Source organism: Aphis gossypii, chromosome 1, assembly GCF_020184175.1.
Source record: "Aphis gossypii isolate Hap1 chromosome 1, ASM2018417v2, whole genome shotgun sequence".
In the NCBI taxonomy this organism is placed as follows: domain Eukaryota; kingdom Metazoa; phylum Arthropoda; class Insecta; order Hemiptera; family Aphididae; genus Aphis; species Aphis gossypii.
In genome coordinates, this window is record NC_065530.1 from 87,798,140 (window position 1) to 87,819,229 (window position 21,090).

At 25.0% G+C, this 21,090-nt stretch overlaps 1 protein-coding gene across 2 annotated transcripts in view; it reads left to right on the top strand.

Moving 5' to 3' along the window:
• Window positions 1-20,815, top strand: part of LOC114132595 (G-protein coupled receptor GRL101-like) — a 65,143-nt gene extending 44,328 nt beyond the window's left edge. For both annotated transcript variants that reach the window (XM_050197616.1, XM_027998101.2), the window contains 18 exons: window positions 4,450-4,692; window positions 5,578-5,700; window positions 6,251-6,379; window positions 7,038-7,160; window positions 7,229-7,343; window positions 7,427-7,501; window positions 7,571-7,714; window positions 8,253-8,324; window positions 8,388-8,459; window positions 8,519-8,590; window positions 8,678-8,749; window positions 9,945-10,342; window positions 12,844-12,991; window positions 13,119-13,210; window positions 13,327-13,553; window positions 15,521-15,713; window positions 18,917-18,965; window positions 19,028-20,815. In XM_050197616.1, the coding sequence (XP_050053573.1) occupies window positions 4,450-4,692; window positions 5,578-5,700; window positions 6,251-6,379; window positions 7,038-7,160; window positions 7,229-7,343; window positions 7,427-7,501; window positions 7,571-7,714; window positions 8,253-8,324; window positions 8,388-8,459; window positions 8,519-8,590; window positions 8,678-8,749; window positions 9,945-10,342; window positions 12,844-12,991; window positions 13,119-13,210; window positions 13,327-13,553; window positions 15,521-15,713; window positions 18,917-18,965; window positions 19,028-19,097 (2,417 nt within the window). In that variant the 3' untranslated portion in view covers window positions 19,098-20,815. The remainder of the gene's footprint in view (window positions 1-4,449; window positions 4,693-5,577; window positions 5,701-6,250; window positions 6,380-7,037; window positions 7,161-7,228; window positions 7,344-7,426; window positions 7,502-7,570; window positions 7,715-8,252; window positions 8,325-8,387; window positions 8,460-8,518; window positions 8,591-8,677; window positions 8,750-9,944; window positions 10,343-12,843; window positions 12,992-13,118; window positions 13,211-13,326; window positions 13,554-15,520; window positions 15,714-18,916; window positions 18,966-19,027) is intronic.
• Window positions 20,816-21,090: the final 275 nt, after the last annotated feature.

Below are 21,090 nucleotides of genomic sequence, written 5' to 3' on the forward strand. Positions count from 1 at the left end.
ATTTTTTAGCTGAGTTTGAATACTTGAAATTTTAATACAAAGTTTCTTATAAGTTATTCTTATAGTGATTAAAGAATTATAAGAATACATAGGCATAATTTTTTTTTATTAACATTTGAAGTTCAAATATTGACAAAAATTCGTCAAAATCATGAATATTTGCAAATTATTTTGTAGGTATAATTCATAAAAATTGCTGTATAAGTTGCTAAGAGTTGAAAATTTAATACAAGATTTTCCATAAGTTTAGCTTACAGTAATTATAAAGAATTTAAATTGTGTTGTATTCAGGCCATTAAAATATAAACCACCTTTTTCATCAACCACTGAAAATTATATCCTAGGCTGACAAATTATCTTCGTTCAGAATCGTTTTTCGTGTACAACGATACTTATCATTGGATTCAAATTTAACACTCCTATAATATATAAAAGCAGTGATCAACAAGTAACCTAATGTACAACAGAACAGTATCCACTTACCCGCTTTTTTTTATATATAATTTCATAATTGTCGTCCAACTATTAAATACCAATAATGGTAACAAAATAGCCAAATTCTATACATTTTGAGTTAATATATAGGCTTATGATTGTATTGTATTATTTGTTATTACTTATTAACTTCAAGTAAAAATTTAAAGACAAATATTACAGGGTTGAGATTTTATAGCACTTAAAATTGCATAAATATGCGCTATAATATGATCTTAAATATTGCTAAATATGCACTAAAATACACAAAAAAAGGAAATCTTACAGTAGAAATCGACAAAAAGTTCCATCAAAATAAGCAGATAACAAAAATTAAAACCAAATAACTAATTCGAAATCATCATAATAGTATATTATACCTATAATCTATATAATATTATGTAACTGTACGACGTTGTATCAACGTAATCAGACTATTTACTTAATCTATAATTTACAATTTACTTGATAAATCGATTGACAAAAATCTATAACTACGTTTTGGTAAAATATAATTTCATAAAATAAGACCGATTTTGATTAAAAAAACAGATAAAAAAGCAAAATAAAATTTGAAGTATCTCTGTATCATAAAACACATTTTTAGCTTACTCTGCTATTTTTAAGCATCTCATAAGAAATATGCAAATGCTATAAAATCTCAATCCTATAATAATATTGTGGAATTTATCTATACTTAATAATTTGGTGGGCGATTTTTATAATACTATAATAGTAAATAAACAGTGCATATTTCAAATTAAAAAGATAATAAAAATGTATTAAATAAATGTTTTTTTTTTTTAAATTCTTAAATTCTTAAAACAACTTTAGGGAAATTTTAAGAATGATGTTTTATAAAAAAAGCTGTTTCTTTTTTAAATAAACATATTTTTGCATCAAATTATACTTATTCCATAAAAAAATTGTCTTATAGTTTATTTAAAATTATTTTTTTTGAGTATATTATTTGATTCTCTTTTTTGAGTAAATTAAACTGTGTTGAAAATTGTTGACGATAACTTCTTCGAAAGAAATTTTGATTTTGTATCGTATTTCACTATTTTACATTGTTGGCAGATAAATAAAGTTATTTAAATATTCAGTGCATTATAGTAGGAGAAAAAGAGTCTTGATGTATACACTAAAGTATTATCAATTACCATGAGACATAATAGAGTATATAATATATTATATAAGTAGAAAGGATAATAATAATAATAAAATGGTATTAAATGAAAATAAAGACCATCTAAATTAAGTGGCTGTAAATGTTCACTCTGAATAATTTTAATTTTAATTTTCATTATTATAGCGATTTTATTTATAAGTTCCACGTAAGTCTATTTAAAGGGATATTAACAACAATGCGTTTTCGGATATAGTGTTCACTGTTCATCAATCAGAATGCTTACACGGTATAAGAAAATATTTTTAAATAAGAATATTTATTAGATAATATTAGATATAGATAAAATTTGAAACAAAGTATTACCATAACTTGTCTTATTTATGTTTAATGTGATAGTTATAGGATAGGTATGGACATATGGGAAAAGTGTTGATTAACATTTTTTTATTCGTTGACCATTTAGTTGGTGGTTACGACGCTTACATTGGGATAGACTTATTAGTTATTATTAGTTCTTATTAGTTGGGTAATAAACAATTGTTCAAAAAAATGTATATTTTAATTATTTTCATTAAGTAAGTTCTAAGTAGTAGCAGATTTTCCTATTAAAATATTTAAAATTGTAATCTATTTTACATTAATCATACAACTCTATAGATTCGTGATGAAAATCAAACATCATAATACGTTTATAATAATTTATATAAAACTTATATAATATCTTGATAGATGTATAATATACATTGTATATATATATCATCATGCGTCAGTTTATGTTATATATTTATTAATCAAAAGTAACAATTTAAATTACGTGCTTATTTTATAATATATGTTATTAAAGCTCTGAAATTTACTACGTTAGGTATTAAAATAAATATAATTTACGATTACTGTGGATTTTTGTGGTTATGATGAATTAAGAATATAAATTAAATATTGTCACCATAATACATAATATATTACTTATTAGTTATTTAAGTTACATCAAACTTTGTTTAGGTTTAAAATGGAATGCTCTTAGGAATTCTATATATTTTTAAGTAAATACAAATATTTTAAAACACAAAATTATGTACAAAAATATATACATTGAAGTTAAAAATTCGAGTGACTAAGGCCTTGATTAAATTTATACTATTCCGTTCCAAATTTAAATAATGAATTATTTTTCCGGGGATGGAAAAATCAAAAATGAATATGTAAATAAAATGTATTATATTATAATATAATATAAAAAATACAATATGTATTGTATTATATTATAAGATTAATCAATAACGGATGATCGCGTTGAATGAAATGATTTTCTAGTCGTTGCTATTGCACAAGTGAAACTGGTATTAATCTGTGGTATGTTTACTAAACTTCCTAGCTCAATAAAATAGAACACTACATTTCTTGCCTTTTTTAATACTCTCGTGAATTCAAGATAATCCGTGTTTGGCTTAGTTTTAATGCAAAAAATGTTTTTAATTTAATGAACCCACCTAAATTAATGAATACATTTTTTCATAAAAATAAAAATAAATGAATAAATAAAATAAAAATATATATTTAGTATAGATTAATATTAAATAAAAGTTTGTATTATAAAGTCACCGCACATGACTGATGATCTTTTCTAAGAAAAAAACGGTATTGTATAACCCTCAAAAATTGTTTCATAAAGCACCGACAAAATGATTTATTGTAAATTATAAGTTAAAAAAAAAACAAAAAAATTGTAACACCACAACAGCATCGTTGTTCTTAACGAGAGTAAATTCATCAATTATTATACGATCCATATGACATTATTAAGTAAAAAGTAATATTTTCCCAATAATTATCCAAGATTTTTACACAAATATTAAGAATTAGACTATTATAGGTATTAGCTACTTAGTTCTTAATCATTGGGTACTTAAACATATGTTTATTATTAAAACATATTGTGTATTATTTTTATAATTATACCTATATCACATTAAATAAGTTCACGATGACGTAAGTATAGAGTGTGTAGATGGTATAGTAAGACAGATATATACATTATACATTTACCGAGTATTATTAATTTATAAATTAAAAACATACTCCATAAATAATGTCTATAAATGTATTAGTATAAACAATACTATAATATAATATTATAATATTATAATCTGATAAAATATATTATTATTTATTATTATATTTTGGTGTAGTCGTGAACTATATTAAGTATATAGGTACATTACATATTGAACCATTGAATATATTATTCTTGAATGTAGGTAATATAATATTACCTATATATAATATTAACTTTGAAAAGAAATCTAAAGAGACTGATTTTATTTTGATATACCTATACTTGCTACCTACTGCTATCGGCACAATACATTATTTAACACGATTTATCAATGCGTTTTTAGGGGTTGGTTTGTAAACAATAAATTAAACAGATTGACAATTAATCTATATTAGCGTTGTACGTTGAACAAGAGATAGAATAAAAATAAAATATGATTACATATATTGTAAATGGAATTGATAGTTTTTTTCATTTTGATATACTAAAAATGAGTCGTTTAACCATTTAATCTACACATCAGCCATTTATCATTCTTTTGTTTATTGGTCACTGTATTGATGTTTGTATCAATTAATAAACTTAAAAATTAAATGTATTTCACTTTAATACTACTTTTTGTATACGTTTATATTTTGGTATGAAAAATTTGTTTATTTTTTACGTTATATTTAACTTGTAAATTGTACAAACTAATCGTATTATTTAAAGTATTTATATCACTGAAATATAGCATGATCAAAATAAAATTGATAAAAATAAAAATAACGTACAATTTTTTTTACAGATAAGCCAAATTCGCATTTAAATGATGAATTTTTCAAGTGTAAGGATGGCAGATGGTTGCCGTTTAAACACCGTTGTAACTTTAAAGCAGAATGTTTAGATGGCGACGATGAAGCGGATTGCGAAGTTTCCTTACCGTGTGACGAAGATCAGTTCCGGTGTGCTAGTGGCGAATGTGTGAAATCCGAGAACCGCTGCGACGGCCGTACCGATTGTTGGGATAAGAGTGACGAAATTGGATGTAGTAAGTATTGTTTAGCACATAGTTATAATTTTTATAAATTATTAAATACTTAAAGTGTTTGTGACCACATTATATAGTTGAGTAATGGGTATATATTTTATAGAGATGTAAATAGATATTATATTTCGAGGATAAATTATAGATTTTTAAGTTAATAACGTATTAGGTATTGCATATTATTGCTGGTAATTCAAAGCTAGACAAGTTAGAAATTTGTTCAACCTATTAAAGTTAAATTATTTAAACATAAAAACTAATTAAATTAAAATATAATTTAGCTTCTGAAACTTCCAAAATGTATATCATGGTAGTTAAAAGTTAGTTGGCGAAAATAATAATTTAAGTTAGAAGTTAGTTTTTTTTTATAATTAAAAATAAAAATTTAAAAACTATTTGTTCAAATGTAAAGTATTTCATAATGTTCATAATTAGGTTCTAACATTTTATATCTATAGCCGTGTTTTGAACTTTTTATTACAAAATACAAGGGTTTGATAAAAAATGTACTTAGGTATCTATATTATCACAAAATAATAAATATCCATTATTTATTATTACTTTGCCTGACCTCGGCAGTTTTACGTTTTACATACTTTTATGGAATATTGAGATTTTTTAAGTAGAAAAAAAAACTACAAAAGAAACTAGTTACTTTTTGTTCTTTTCTTAGTAGATTAGATTATTTTACGCATTTAACTGAACTAAATTGCATTAAATTAACCTCGTTTAGTTAGAAAGTTACTTTAAAAGTAACTAGTTAGTGCTTAGCTTTGTTGTAATTTTATTTTAACAATGTGCCTTTTATAATAATACGTTGATCATCAGATGAACTATACAGTGTATACATAGTTTCCATAATTATTGATGTATCATCAATTATTTTAGTGACAGTTCCATGTCCCAGTCAACATTGGCGGAGGTGTGAGATCGGTAAACAGTGTGTACCAATAGAAAAATGGTGTGATTATGCAGTTAACTGTATGGACGGTTCTGACGAGAAAAACTGCCGTAAGTATTGATTTTATACGAAAATTTATATAAAAAATATTGAAAAAGTTAGTGAACCCAAAATTATGTACCTAACTATATTGGCTGTGTTGTATAATTACTACCTATAATCACTAAAGAATAATTATTGGTTAGTTATGTCATTATGTTTTATATTTATTAAAGTTTGATTTTCATTATATTATTTTGAAAGAAATATTATAGAGTGAAACGTTAATATAATTTAATTTATGTATCGTTAAGTTATATACTTTTACTATTAAATTTGTAAATAATGTTGTTATATTTACTCATTATTATTTAATTGTTCTTTGTAGTACAAAGTGTTTTAGTCAATTAAAATTAATATTTTATTTTTATATTTAAATTATACACATATTATACAATTTCAACAATTTAATTAAAAACCGAAAAACAGATTCCATAAAAAAGTATTGTTAATTCTTATACACACTTTCGGATACTCATGTTTATTTTCACTACTATGTTTATTTACACTTACAATACATAGAATTTATGACCAAAAAAAAAAATCATTTTTTTGTGACAGAATATAGGTTATGCAAAAATGACGAATTTCAATGTGACAGTGGTCAATGTATTCCGTTAGAGTATAAATGTAAAAAATATCGAGAAGAACAAATGGGTTGCGTAGACAAATCACACCTAAGAAATTGCGGTATGTTAAATGTAAACATTTATATTCATTGTCATGTATGTTTCTAAATTACGTAACCACAGTAATTATGTTTTGGATTAAAATTTATATTTGTAAAATAAGTAAATTACTGCGAGGCAAATATTTATTTGAGTTGAAGTAGAAAGTTATTCTTCTTATTAGGTTTTTTTTTATTGTTTGAACTAAATTCATTTTCAACGACTAGGCCATTAACACTGCATACTGTATAAATATTTTCTTATACAAATAGCTTTAAGTAGCTTTTTGCCATTAAAAATGTATGCGTTAGTTAATTCTGGTCATATTAAGTTTTTTTTATTTTGTATGACTATTATTAAGTATTGGTTTATTTTATGCGTTCATGAAGAATATTGAAAAAAGACAGGACTAATTGCTCGTTTGGAATGTTATAAGTATTTTACTCAAATTTTTATTTTATAATTAAGTGAATTTGATTACTTAGGTATTTCTAATGATAGAAAATATAAATTTATTTTTACAGAAGAATCTCAATAACTCGAAGGGAGTAGAGACAAACATTTAAATTATACCTAATAGATTTTGATTTATTGAGTTTCAAATTGTTAAGATAGTATAATGTATAGTTATACCATTGTTTTGTAAACAATGGTTGATTTTGGTTTGTACGGTTTCTTAGATGATTCTAAATGCGCTGAAGATGAATTCAAATGTCATCGAGGGCCTTGTATACATCAGTCTATGGTGTGCGATGGGCAATTGGACTGTGATTTGACTTGGGACGACGAAGACAATAATTGTTGTAAGATTTTGTTACAATTTTGCATTGAATAGTAAATATTTTGAATTCCTTATAACAATGAATTTCAGATTTCATGTGTTCGAATATAGCATCTGGCTGCCAGTGCCAAGATGTCCATATTAATTGTACTGGTCACGGGCTTGGCCAATTTCCGTACGACGTCGAAAAAGAAATCACCTTTTTGTAAGTACATATTTGATAAAATATTTAAAAAAAACAAGATAGTGAAAAATAAAATGATAAAATATTATTAAATATTTATATAGCCATTTGGGTGGTAATAATTTTTCCGAGGGCCTTCGTGAAAATACTTTTCAACATTTGGATCGCTTGGTTTATTTGTAAGTGAATATCAATCTGATGCATAAGAATATTTTAACATAATGCAATCATATATTTTAATTTTACAGAGACTTGATGAATAACTCAATAAAACATTTGGAGCCATTTCTGTTTTCCACGCTTTGGCGTTTAAAAACATTAAACTTACAAAATAACAAAATAACGATTTTGCAAAATTGTTCGTTTATGGGACTCGGTCAGCTAACGGGATTGTGAGATTAATTAATTATTTATTAGAGAATTTTGATAGAACATTGTTGGATTAGTCCACCCTCGCTAACCCAGAGAATAGACGAAAACTAATCTTTGTTTTACCCGTTCTATATAGTTATAATAATTACCAAACTTGAAATGAATTATATTACACATAACTTTATATTAAGTTTAATGTTCCAACTATCATTAAAATAATTAAAATTAAGCACTCAAAGTTTATTTTAAACAAAATAAAACTGTTCAAGTTCTATTTTATTAATTATTGTTTATGTGGTTAGTGAATTGTGTAATAATCGTATTACACATATTACGTATTATATTTACCTTAAAGTTATTTTTAAAATACTAAAAGTTGAATAACCTGTAAATAGTAATGACCTAACTTTAATAACACAGAGATACCCGAGGGAAATAAAAGCGTTATTGAGAATATTACTATCATTAATAATTGAGGAATGTTTCGTAAACACTACGTAAAGGTACCTAGGTTTTACTGGTTTTAATATAAAGTATCTCGGTACCATATGTTTTTAGACATTTACAAGGGAACAATATTTACAAGTTGAGTTCAATGGCATTTCGAGGGTTGTCTTCTCTGATTACACTGTAAGTACTTACTACCTATTGGAAATTTATTTTAGAGCTAATGCAGTTTTTGATTTAATATAGCGACTTAAGCAATCAAAACATTACGGATATCGAATCTGAAGCTTTTGTTGGTCTTAGATCGTTAAAAAGTTTGTTAGTATCAAAATACATTGTTTTTATTTAGTAGATTTACTATTAATTCGTTATTTTAGAGATCTATCATATAACTCTCTCACTTATATACGGGATGGCACGTTTCGCGGGATGCCTCAAGTTGTATTTCTGTGAGTATAATATTATTTACTGCTAAACTTTATATTTCCAACGTGAAACTTAATTTTCAACAAAAAGCTTTTGTATTTGTTGTACAGAAACCTTAAGAATAATCAATTGAGAGTCATAGACAAGAACGTTTTTTTTACTATGCCGTTACTCGAAACACTGTGAGTCATTAAAGTTACATTGCTGTATAATGTTGTTTAATAATGAGGATAAACTTATGACAATACTACTACTTCTAATAATAATAATAGTAATAAAATAACAATTATTTATTTATTATAAAGATTATATAAACAAATTGCTTATTAACTTTAACAAAAAAAAAAAAAATTTATGATAAAATAGAAGAATCATAAATACTGTAACATTGTTATCGGTATTTCGCAATGATTGATAAAAAAAAAAAAAATATTATAATAACATAAAAATGTAATAGTTTTTGGGAAAACTTTTTTTTTTTTTTTTTAATAGTCTTAGTACACTTTATAAATGTATAAAATGATGAGCTTATATGTAAATTAAAACTTAGGATAAAAAAATGTATGTTTATTAACACTTTGAGAATCTCATAATATTATATGAGTAATTTCATATGACTTTATCAGTCTCATGTATATTGCCAGTGCAGAAAGATCATAATAATTCCAATTTTAAAGTATTAGTATCTCTAAATTAAATTTGTCTTTTTTCCTATTTTTTATAGAAACACTATTTTATGATTACTTTTTTATAATAATCTATAAAATATACTATTAAACTTTTGTATTAAGACTGAAATTGAAGAATATTTGAGAGGGTATATCGACATATACAATGGAATAAAACCATTATAAAATATATTTTTAAGATAGGCCTTTTTGTAAAATATAAATATCGAGTTTCTGACAAATAGTTGAAAGAATTGTTTAAACTTTTATCAATTTATATAAATTAGGTAAATATGTTATCACATATCACAATAAGTATTAAAATATGGTGTTTAACAATGATTATAATGAATTCACATGATAATATTAATTGAGTGTCAATAAAAATACAATTTATTTAATGTAATAAAGCAATATCTCTAAATATTCTAGAAAATGTGAAGTATTCGTTTAATTTTAAAAAGACGCACTTTTTTTAGAATTTTTTGGAAAGTAAAAAACGGTTTTAAACGCACGATTTTTCAAAAGATTTTTATATACTATAATATTATGATTAAAATTTAAAGTATAACCATATCAGTCAATAAAAATAATACCAAATTTAAAAATCACCCTCATGAATAATTTATATATTTTAACTTTTTGAGTTACGTCCTTTTAGCATTATCAGTATATATTTACACATCTATTGCTTACGTTACGTGTGTAGGTTTACCGACGAGTTTCGTTTCTGTTGCTTGGTCCGATATGTGAAACAATGCGAACCGCAGCCTGATGAATTTAGCTCATGCGAAGACCTGATGTCCAACATCGTGTTACGGGTGTGTATTTGGATACTGGCTGTGGTTGCGATTACCGCTAATTTGTTAGTGATTGTGTTCCGGGCCAAATACAAGCATACCAACCAAGTACACTCGTTCCTCATTGTAAACTTGGCATTAGGCGACTTCTTGATGGGTTCATATCTGCTAGTGATAGCTGTGGTCGACTGGTACTATCGTGGCGTGTACTTTATTCATGACTCTGACTGGCGACAAAGTTCCATGTGCAACGTGGCTGGTTTTATAAGCACATTTTCTAGTGAGCTATCTGTGTTTACGTTGACCGGTAAGTGCAAAATTTCACACTTACTAATTATCTGTATTAGTGTTATAAAGCTGAAAAGTTCGTTTGTTTGAACGCATTAATCTTAATTGGTCTGAACTAATTGGATCGGTTTCAATAAAAGTTATTGTTATAGATTTCTTGAGATTCACAGGGTATTTTAGCTAATTTTTCAAGCTCTATAGGTTTCTTTAGAGTGGTTTACAGCATAGTCATACATAAATATCGTTTTGACTGTTTTGAGTCGTAAAGATCGAGTAGATAATTTTTATTATTTATATCGTGTATAGGGTAACAGAAAAGAAATTTAAAAAAATAGTCTTATAGAATGTTGGTTTGGAATTTTGTTTAAAATTAAATGAAAAAATAATTTGTTTATTTTTCATTATTAAAATATAGAAAAATAGACAATGTCTTTATATCCTTAGTGAATAGGATCAAAAACTATTTGAACCGATTTCAGTTAAAGTTTTAAAGATTATTCTAAGATACATCAAAAAATCTTAGAGAGTAATTTAAATCACGTTTTAAAATATATCAAAAGCTACAAATATCTAATCCACAGCGGGTAGATTATCCATCTCGGTCAAATTAGTTGAGAAAGACAAGTATACTAATGCTATTTTGGGAAAAAATCGACTTATATAGGTAATATATAATATTATTATGATATATTACATGCACTGCTTTAGTGTATAGGCACAAATCTCAGTGTGTTTTTAGTCATTCATTTGTTTTTAACAATCATATATCTCCTGTAGTTGTGTCTATGGTTTAATATAAATTAAGTATTAGAACTACTTAAGTGGGAAAGTTCAACACTTAAAAATAGATTTGGTGGGTAAGGGATTACGAGTGGTATATTTTTAAAATTGTTAACTTTTAAATGTGAATCGTATGGATAATAATAACGATTTATGTAAATATATATATATATATGTCATATATATCTACGTAAAAAATAAAAATAAATTGACTTGTACGTTAATAATTATGAAGACCATGTATAAAAAATAAAAATTAAACACAATCATTATTTCTAGAAATAATGCCATTTATAGTTTTTAGTTACATCTTTTGGAGCTGAATAGTTTTTAAAAGATAGCAAACAATGAATGACTTTTTTTTCTATTGGTAGAAGTTTAAACCTAAATTTTGGTCAATGTAGGTACCCTGAGTATTTACAGACGATTTGAGTCTATATAGCATATACTCCATTTTTTTAAACAATGGAGTATATTGTACACAATAAGAAATATACGATAATACATCATTGTTCAGTTTTTGTTTTCTTGCACTTACCCATTTAAAAGATGTTTTAGAATTAAAAAAATGCTCTAATCCATTTTTATTTATATTACAATTTGTATTCTAGTGGACTTAAAAATATATGCTAAGCTATGGTGTAATACAGACTTGCTGTAGATCTTGAACAGTACATTAAAAGGTTTTACAAATGTATTATAATAATTGCTTAGGATAAATTACATTGCGTACTGTAACTGCAATAACTATAGCAACTCTTTGAAAATTTAATATCGTTAAAAAACTCAATTTACACTTCTTTTGTTTCAGACGATACTATTTATTTTACTACAAAATAAAATTATCGTACCTATCTATCTGTAATTATCTGTACGATTGTACGTCACTTTATTATTATTTAGGTACCTCTACAATCTATTCAATATAAATATAAGAAATTGCATTTTACATTAAATTTATATTCTTAGTAGTTATATAAAATACATTTTATCAACAACGTAATATTTTTAATTGTTTATTGATAACGTTATGTTTAAAGTTTAATATATCAATATAGATTTACAAGTAATATTAAAAATAATAAAAATAGTCAAATTAAATTAAATTAAGTATACTTTCAGTACGATTTGTTATAAAATAAATAAACGTACATTGTATTGAACCGTTTAAGATAAATTTTATGAATAAACACATAGATAAAGTACCGGGTTGCATTAAAATATGTAGTCTTCAATGACCATATAACTTGAACCATTTCACATTAAAATTCTTTAAGGTCGATATTTAAAGAGTATATATTTGTTAATTTTTAATTAAAAACGGTCCGCGTGTACTTAATTTTCTGAAAAATATTTACTGTACTTAAAAATTAAAAATTACCTGTTTAAAGTATACTTGTAATGTCCATGCATTTTTAATTGCACAAAAATAATAACGAAAATATGTCAGTTACAATAAGTAACAAATATTATTCTAAGTTAAAATAAATAAACACATTTTTAATTGTTCGGAGATATAAAAACAATTTAAAATATGTACATACATATAATACTTCGAATGAGTTTTATGGTTACGCCTTTTGTTAATCGAATGAAATGAAAAATATTCAACAGAATCTATAAACAATAACATTATATTATAATATTGATTAATTATTTATACAATAAGACCTGGTTATCATATATAAATTATAAGATGTGCATAATTGTATTTATTTATAATACACTTAAAATATTTAGTGATCACTCTGGAAAGGTTATTGGTAATCATATTTCCGTTCAAAGTCCGACGCTTGGAAATGGATTTCACGCGTATATTGATGGCCGTATGTTGGTTACTAGCAATAATTATATCTGGCATTCCACTATTCAACATTCATTATTTCAGGTAAATAAAATATATCGAGAAAATCGTGGTAATTTTTTTCCATACTGGAACAAACTATATAAAGATTGTACAATTATTTTTATTTACATATTTGTACATATATATGGTTTATTTATTAATTTTTCAGAAATTTTTATGGACGGTCTGGCGTGTGTTTAGCATTGCACATTACTCCAGACAAACCCAACGGTTGGGAGTATTCTGTATTTATATTTCTATGTAAATGTTACATTTATTAATAAAATTATTTTTTAAATATTTATACTACTGCTGTACCTTATAATAATTTGTATAATCATATTTTCATACACGAATTCAATGATTGTGTTAATAAGTTGTAAATCTGGGTTCGCTGTTGTTGATATCCGGGAGCTACCTTTGGATGTTTTTCGTTGCTAAAATGACTCATCGTGCCACAGAAACCCTAATACGACATCGATCCCTCAGTGAGTCTGCAATGGCCTGGCGGATGAGTCTGTTAGTGGCTACGGACGCTGCGTGCTGGGTGCCCATCATAGGATTAGGATTGTGGTCTTTGGCTGGATTCACCGTGCCCCCTCAAGTAAAAATATATAACACAATTAATTAAATTAAATTTGTTAGTTGTATCAAAATATGCGATGACCGTATTATATATGTTCATCTTCTTCTCTGGATTCACAATAATTTAAGGATTTCGTTCACTACCTTCACTGTTTTCCAATCGTCTTGATTCTGAATTTTATACTTCTAATACATCACTTACAATGGTTTCAGATATCTTCTCACATCCATCGTTTTCTTATTATTTATCTAGGTTTTTTTCTCGTCAATTGTCATTTGATTGCTGATTTTTACATAAATAGTTTCTACTTTCCACATCGCAACATGACCTAAACACTGGAGGCATTGACTTTTAATACAGTTTTGTATAGTATACCATATATCATCACTAGTTGATTGTAGAAAAATGCAAGAATACACTTTTTTTTATTTCATACATATGAATACGCAAATGTATAAAGAATATATCGAATACAGAAAATAAAAAATATCTATTTAAGTAAATTAGTGCATTTTTTTACAATTTTTTTTTTTTTGAATTAATTTGAAACGTAAAGCATTTTTTTAAATATTATTTTTAAGAATTTTCTGACATGAGTAAATCTTAAATTATTTATTATCCATATAACTTTTTTAATTTTCATTATTTTTTTCATACGCTTAAGAGGATGTCAGCGCACTATTTGTTTTCTCTCTTTGGCCATACGCAACGTAGACAAAACGCATTTACGCAAAATCATTTTTTCTATGATTTTAAGTAATCTTAAAGTAAAAACACAAATTACAAAAAAGATAGAGAATAGTATTTTTGAAGGAATGACATATTGATTTGTCAAAATGTGGTCTCAAAACAATTTAAACATCGTTTAAATTTACAATATTATTTTGTTTATTTTGAAAGTCAAATAACAATAAAATATGAAATCGATATGTCATTCCTTCAAAAATATTATTATCTATCTTTTTTGCAATGGGTGATTTTACTCTAAGATTACTTAAAAACATAGAAAAAATGATTCTGCGTAAATACGTTTTGTCTATGTTGCGCGTGGGCCAGAGAGAGAAAACAAATAGTGCGCTGACATCCTCTTAACTTATATTAATTTTTAATTTTAATTTATTAGGATTTCTGTTACACTTTGTATTTATTAAATTCATAATGTCCCATTATATGAATAACCTTTGATCCACGAGTTTGTAGTTTTTATGCAGCCAAATTTATCGTTTTCGTCTCACCATTATCAAATAAGAGCTAAAAAATTAAAACCATTGGTGTTGATTGTTCATTATACATAATACTTAATCTTGAAATACCTACTCAATATTAATTTAATAATGCAACTTGTCTAAAAACATTACATTATATTCTAGTTAGACCTACTTTAAAATATGACTGTCTTCTTTAAATCTTTCACAGATTGGTTTAATTAGATCTTTAAAATGATTAAAAAGAAAAAAATACATTTTTTATTTTATAAAATATCAATCGCAGTATCACGTCACTTTTTCAATTTTTATTTTATGTATAAATTGTCGAACGAACTTTTTCTTGTCCGGAACTATTATGTCTCATCTTTAACATTTTTAATATCCTATTATTGAACCTTAATTAATGTTTTGAATACCTCATTAAATAGAATTTTCATTGCATGTAATAAATAAACCACTTTTGATTTTTTTTTCAAATCAAATCAAATTCATTAGTCTTAAGATAAAGCATAAAGTAATTTATAATTTATAGTAGTTTCTCTTTAAACGCTAATTAATTTGATATAAGCTTTTTTGTTGTTATTAATTAGTGTTTACTAATACCATTGTACTTGAGCCTTCTGGCGTTAATAATAAATAAATAAACCACTACTACCACACAGTTTATAATCTAAACATTAATTTAAATATTTATTTTTATTTTTATTTAAATATTTAAGACGCAAAATCCGTATTAATCTGTATAATCGGTTAAAATAATATATTTTGAATTTTTAGGTGTTTGCTTGGGTAGCTGTTTTCGTGTTGCCTTTGAACGCGGCGGTAAACCCTGTGCTTTACACACTTTCTGCGGTTCCGATAATCCGTCGTAGTGTAGTGTCAAACAGAAGAGCGGTGTCGCTCAGACGGTCTGTGACTAACGACCCACATCGCACAATGTCCACAACCATGGTGCCTCCTTCTGTTCAATGTACGGTAAACTGTATAATATCTATAGTCAATACTCAATTTATTTTATATTGTGTTGCGGCTTGAATTAAAAGTATTGTGTACAAATAGGGTGTATCTGGAGACTGGAGAATTTAAATGCTTTACACATAGAAATTAGTTTAAGAATGCCATGTCTTCTAGATACACTCTGTATATACATTATGGGTAAAGCATGATTTTGGTAGTCAATGTAGAATAACATATGTTTTGGATTGTTGAAAAAAATGGGCACTGAAACTAGATTTTCTTATTTTTATCAATATTTGTTATATTTTATGAATTAATGATTTTGTTTTTTTTGGTACGTATTGTTAACTGCTTAAGAGTATCTAGAGTTTTTATGAAATAAATTATCTCACCAAATTGTTTAATCGATTATTTATGTTACTAATCGGTATTTTCATTACTAGTCACAACTGACAATAAATATTTTATATTAGATACGAAATTATCAACAACCCGTTTGGTCACTTGGGTAAAATTAATATCTTAATTGTTTATTTAACAATACATTTGTGTAATATTCTAAAATTAAATTGATAGTATTTAAGCCATTTAGCTAGTATATAAAGTAATAAGATTACGTTAAAAACATATTTGGTGATGGTACGCTTAAATAAGTTTCCAAGTATTTTGTCCTAAAATCTTTAAATGATGTGAAAATATTTTCTGAAATTACAAAAAAAAAAGTTAAACTTATAAATATTTAATTAAGATTTTGAACTGGACCCTATAAGTATAACCCCTATAATTCAATTCAAAATAAATACCAGAATTGTAGAATTCGTTTTTGTTTTTAATTTTAGATAAAATTGAATTAGTTTACAAAAAAATAAAATTAATTTAAGTATTTAAATCTAGATTCAAAATTGTGTCTATGGCTATAGACTCTATAGTATAGTATAGACTCTATACTATAGAGTGTTTTTAGATTACCTTTTGTACTCGAAAATCGAGGATTCATTTTTATTGTTATTTTCAATGTCACTCACGCAAGACTGATTCATAGACTAAGTTTTATAAAAGTATAACCAAACATACTATAATAGTTTTGTTTTTTGTATTAAGTTATTCAATTAGGTTACGCAATTTTGCTTATACGTACCTACTGTAAGACTGTAATATAAGTCAAAATAACCCAAACAGTATTTCCACGTATTAACAGTTAATAGTATTAACACGTATTAACTAGGTACTCATACTTATAAATTATACAAAGCCACTACTTATACAAAATATTGGTTGGTATACAAACAAAATTCTGGTTTAGATAAAATCCAATAAAAAATATAGTTAAAGAGACATCGGTTATGATGACTAAAATGTATAACCTTAATTGTCTCTCATAAGGTGACGTTTTAATATACAAGTATAATATAACCTATATATTTTGATGTATCCGGTAAGATAAAGTGATCAAGCGATTAACAAGTTTCCTTGAAAAATGAATTAAATAGATTTATTTTAAATAACTATAATGAATATACTTTTCACAGGCATAATTTATTTGAAATTAAAATTTATTGAGGAAAACAATTTCAATTTCAATTTTCATAAATATAAAATATAGGTTATCAGTGTTATCACTTATAACTCATCAGTAACTCTAATAATTATAAGTACATTGCATAGTAATTATATAATCAATAAAAACGTTTTCAAAAAACTATTAAGTACCTATATTACATAGTGTAAGTTAGTTAAATAGAAAAATCATATTTCACTTGTAGAAATAAAATAAATTATAAATATTAAGTATTTACCTTTATAATTATTATAATGATGCTATAAATAGGCACTCTTCTCTCTCTCTCAAAGCCGAATTAATTGGAGTTATGAGTGTAGCCACCTAAACAATAATATTACAATGAATTGTTAAACACATGACGCGTCTATCTACAATAATGACGTATCACTTGAGTTTCTCCTACTTCCTGAAAACTCGGAAATCATCAATAATTATTAAGGTGTACTTAAATTCGGTTAATAGTCTCATGAAAATCAATCATCCTACAGATCCATCAGTCATTTAGTATCTATTTCGAATAATATGCTTAGAGAATAACGTTTAGCTCGAAGCAAATCTAGCAGTCTATAATTAGTCACGTGAACAATAGCTTTCTAAACTTTTGGATTTAGACGAAAACACGCCATTAAATCATAGATGCAACTAAATCTTGGGGAGAGATAAGGGGTGTTCTATACTCCCAGTTTATTAGCACTGTCAAATCTTCTGTAACGTATTTTAATTGGATTTTATAACTATCACAAAGCTAGTTAAAACAATTAGATTTATAATGATTTTATTATATAGTAAATTGTTAATTACTGTTTTTAAAAATTTGTCTAAAAATATACTTGATTAGCTAATTTATAAAATTATACTAAACACTATTGGAGCTTTTTGTTGTATGCTATACATTATTGAATTTATATTTATTTAAGTGTATTGTATAATATGATTAACTGAAAAATTGCTGTAAACGGCAACTGTATAAATATTAACAACATGTAAGTAATTATAATTGTTGAAAATCAATTCATATTTTCAGAAATTGTATATACTTACCATGCTATTATAAATAATATAGATATTATTTACTTGTATAAAAACCATTTTGCTTTTATTATTAGTTTTCTTATTCACTTTTTAGTACTTACCGATCTAAATTCTCATATTTTTCAAAGCTGATTATAACATACTATGATTTTATATTCAAGATTTTTTTCTTTGAAATAAATGTTTATTAATAAAGCAGTAGTTTACAATACTGGGAGTTATTGATTTCATAAATATATAACTGAATGTATACATTTTTAGATATATTGTTTTATTTCTATAAACGATTAGTTTAATTAACTAATATTATTTTTCACTATCCTCAGTATATTTTATAACTTTTGTTGTGTTTAGAGGTGTTTACAATTTAATGGATGTTAATTTCAACCTATATTCGATTTGACAGTATTAATTACTGTTTACATTTTTAGACTTGTAAATTATGTTTAGAAATCATGATTGAGGTTATATAGTGTGCTTTTTCTTATTAGTTTATTTTTATGTACTTTAAAGTACCTTCTCGTATAAGTCACAAATTTATTGTACTTTATAATATAATAATAAATTATTGCTAAGTAATTTAAAACATCTAAAATATTTTTTGTCATTTTGTTTGTTTGTAGATAATGGCGATAAAGTGACTTTTTCATTAGTAACAAAAATCCCACATAGGTAAAAAAAAAAAATTACAGTTTTATAAGAATACAATAAGTTTTATTAATATTTATTTTCAGAGGTCCTGAAATCATTGAGACAGAAATGACTACAAATGGCCGTTCGATTACGTTTGGAAAAATGATATGAATAATAAAATTATAAATTAGGTGGTATCTTTAAAGTAACTTTAGAGGAGTCGATGCCTGTAAATCTATATACCTATTACCTATAGGTATATATACGCGTTGTTTATCCATATAGGTTCTATATTATATTTACACATAATTATCCTATGTTGGAAATGTGAAATAATTATATTCAATACACATCCCTTTGCTCAAACGTTAATAATACACTAGAGACATTGTTACACATAAAGTTAACGTGTGCACTTCGTAACTGTTATTTAATTTCTATATGTTCTGTTTGAATTAAGTTTACTCATTTCCACGTACTATTGACCCTAATATATAAATGTATAAAAAAAATACTAGAAAGCCAATTGTAAAAAAAATAAAAATTAAAGAGGTGAAAATTTACAAAATATAAAATGATAAACTAAAATAAAAATAATAAATCGTTTTTATAACTCTTGATCAGTGTAAAGTAAATGCATAGATGTATAATATATTTGTATATAAATGTGACTATTTATCTTTTAGATAATAGATTTTTTCCCATTTTCGAATTTAAAATTATTTCTAAGTTAGCTATCTAGTATTTTTGTATTTATGTGGCCCATTATCATAAAAACAATGCGGCAATACAGCTTAGGGCTCAATACGCATATACCTTTTATGGTTGCGACGTTTGACACCAGCGCTAGTAGAGTCAATAACATTTATGAGAAGGGGTGTTTGGTGACCAGTTTTTCGCCAGTCGAGTGGGTATTGACTTGCACAAAGTATAATATTAGAAGTATATATACTAAATTTTATAGGTTTAACATCTTAAGAATTTATATTTGTTTTATGTATTTTTTATTTAATTTCTATGGCTTATTTTATATATTCAAACCAATTACCTATTAGTTTTTAAATATTTTATTGTTAATTTATGTATACCAAATTATTGTCCATATACATATTTCCCATCATAGATTATAATTATTAATAATATTGTAATATTAAGAATGTAATACATTTTCCTTATAGTTTTATTGTAACAATACATTTTTTTAAATTATTAAAAGTGATTAAGGGATGTATTAAATGTTTGTATAAGATCAACTAGATGTGAAACAAAAAATATTTTATGATATTTATACTTATATCATTATAAGCGATTGCCAATTTATTCATATGAGTTTTAATATTACACTCGCACAATTACTGAAGTACCAAATATTAAAGTATTTAAAAATAACAGAATTGATATTGTAAAAACATGAAAACAATAAAAAAGGTATAAAATGATAAAGAAAATCACTAAGATGGAAAATTAATACAAAATAAGTCAAATGTTTTCATAGGACATGTTTTGTAAAATCGATTGAACAAATGAATATATTTTTAAATAAAAATTAAACTTTAAGAACATAAACATAAAATTAAAATGTATAAGGTAGGTACATACAATATTAATAGTATTTAAATTTCATAAAGAAAATATATTGAACAAAATTGTCTACATTTTTATATAGAACGAAACAAAAATCCTGAGATGCAATTTGATCATTAGAATGGTAAAACATCTGATTTGATCCAAAATATAATATCTTTTATTTTAATACACAGTAAGAAAATTAACATCATGTAGTGGTTGGTTTTGATTGTATTCATTAGAAAATTGCTAAACAGAACTTAGCTCCTAACTTTAATTTTTATAATTTATCATATAATTAAAAAATATTTTTATTGTATTAACTTTTCCTTTGTATGTATATATTCAATTGCAGATTTTATTGTAAAAATGGTCTAAAATTAAAATAAATTATACAATACAGATACTTACGCTGACGGATCTGCAAACGATGAAACCTTGTACACTCAAGTATTAAAAAGTAAGTGATTAAATATAAGGTTTAAAACCAGGTTAGGATTAAAGTTAATTTAGTTTGATGATAATGTTTTTAGATAGTAGAAATATGTTTTTAGATGTTTTAACTTTTAAGAGTAATTTTTGTAACTTAAAATTATTA